The sequence below is a fragment of the Sorghum bicolor genome, chromosome 7 (genome assembly GCF_000003195.3).
Source record: "Sorghum bicolor cultivar BTx623 chromosome 7, Sorghum_bicolor_NCBIv3, whole genome shotgun sequence".
NCBI lineage: Eukaryota > Viridiplantae > Streptophyta > Magnoliopsida > Poales > Poaceae > Sorghum > Sorghum bicolor.
Window position 1 is genome coordinate 15919697 of NC_012876.2, and position 2182 is coordinate 15921878.

At 43.8% G+C, this 2182-nt stretch overlaps 1 protein-coding gene across 1 annotated transcript; it reads left to right on the forward strand.

The window, feature by feature from the left end:
* On the forward strand, positions 359-1107 carry LOC8073267. The gene has a single exon (XM_002444077.2). The coding sequence runs from the start codon at positions 469-471 to the stop codon at positions 853-855; it is 387 nt and encodes a 128-aa protein (XP_002444122.1). The 5' UTR covers positions 359-468; the 3' UTR covers positions 856-1107.

Consider the following 2182-nt stretch of genomic DNA (forward strand, 5'->3'; position numbering starts at 1 on the left):
CTTAATTCCCTGCAGTTCCCGTTATTGTATTTTATTATTTGTAGTGACAGACAAAAAGTCCGGTGTATCACAAAGGCTTATTCCAACACGGCTATTTTTCTTCAGTGGACAAATAAAGTCCACGCACACGTACAGATTCTTGAATATGTAGGAAACAGATAAAAACATTATTGAGCTGAGCTGTACGGCATCTATACTCTTCAAGTTCAAGCGAACTGCTCTCATTGGTTCAACCAAACCGAACACGCGTCTTCATAGACCACCACATATATATAGATATTTCAATTCCAAGCTACAACAGTGAACGAATACAGGCTACAACAGTGAACGAACGTGATATATCTATAAAAGCCCCAGTGTAAGTACCATCAAGAATACACGCACACTCATCTCACAATCTCTCTCTCTCTCTCTTACCAAATCCATCCACAAATTAACTGGCACAACACAGGGGAGGTAGGCCGGTATATGGCGCCATCACGGCGTAGGAACAACTCCTCCCTGTTCGAGTCCTCCACCATCATCACGGCGAACCTCATCATGGCCTCCTCGTCGTTCCTCCTATCGAGGATCGCACCCCGTGTGGCAACCGCATCGCCGCCGCCGCCGCCGACGACTAGGATGGTAGCGACCAGCAGGGCTTCGGCGGCAACATCCACCCGTTCTGTGGAGCCCATGGCCGGGTGCAAGACGATCCTCATGAAGCCCGTCGATGGGCAGGATGGCAAAGTAGACCAACGAGCGGAAATGTTCATCAGGAGTTTCCGGGAGAGGACACTGTCGGAGACAGCTCACTTCGAAACAGCTAATGCAGGAGCTCGCCCGCAGCCGCAAGCGCGCAGATGCCCACGTTAGAGGTGCAGGATATCTCTAGATGTAAGCATTTGAGGAGCCATGTGGGCTGTTTCTTGCAAAACTGCTGGCTAGCTAGTCCTCCGAACCAGGTTCAGGAAATCATATGGATTTGTGTCGTAAACGGTTTACTTCTAACAGAATAAGATCATCACATCCTGTATAAATAAAAGGTCACGACAGATTACGGGTATGTAATCAATCAAAATGAATTATCATCTACCTTTTCATATATCTTAAAGCCTTGCTTTTCCATCCATATATCTTGGAGTTCTATAAGTGAGTTTGTGGGCGCTCTAAGTAGTGTACCAAACACAAGAGCAACTCTAGATGCACACTACCAGAGAGCTGGTCTTTGCCGTGTGCCGGCCTGTTTGTCGTGAGCAACACACGGCAAAGGCTGGGTTTGCCATGTGTCCAGCCCACGCACGTGGCAAACGCCAGGCACACGGTATACCTGGCCTTTGTCGTGAGTTGTGCACGGCAAACACCAGACACACGACGAACTTAAACTTTTGTCGTAAGTAACACACGGCAAAAATAGGGCACACGCCAAAAGCTAACACCACGCTAACGCCCGCCCTAGCCGTCAACGTTTGCCGTGTGCTTGAGGCTAGCACACGGCAAGCACAAGCTTTGCCGTGTGCCAGGGGTGCAACACACGATAAACAATTTGTCTTTTTTCAGATTTTGCCCTCCAAAATTTTCTTCTGTACACACTCACCATTTGTAACTCCGTACTCAAATTTCATAAAATTTGAAACATGTTTGCTATATTTTTGCAATTAACAGCATTTATTTTCATTTTTTTCGCATGCGGTCATATTTGAACTGTGAGTCAGTGAAATAGTTGGAAAAAATATCGGAAAAATGATATTCTGTCTGAGAACACACATTCAAAACGGAAATGACTTTCGAATGTCGTGGTTAGGAGACACGACGCTGAACGTGCGTCGGTACGTTTCAGAAATTCTAATAAATGCTATTTCATTCCGTAAATCCCTGAAACTTGTACATATGTCATGTTATCATACATAGAGGCCATAGAAAAAGTTTGGGAAGATTTCGAATAAGTTGTCACGTATGATGTGTATAAATCGGACAATCTTTAGAGAAGTTTTATAGAGTTACGAGTGAAGGAGCATGAGTTGAAGTACATTCGACTTTTATATTTGAGTTTGATTTCAAAACTTTTTCTATAGGAACTACACCATATAGGTTGTGTCGTGTGCAAATTTGGTAATTTTTCAGAATCGTTTGCTATTTCTTAATTATTTCAGCATTTATTGATTTTGAAATGAGAAAATTCGAATTAAAGAAATAAACACAT

Excerpts from the sequence above, each read along its gene's own strand:
- LOC8073267 (XM_002444077.2), top strand. The coding sequence starts at position 469 with ATGGCGCCATCACGGCGTAGGAACAACTCCTCCCTGTTCGAGTCCTCC.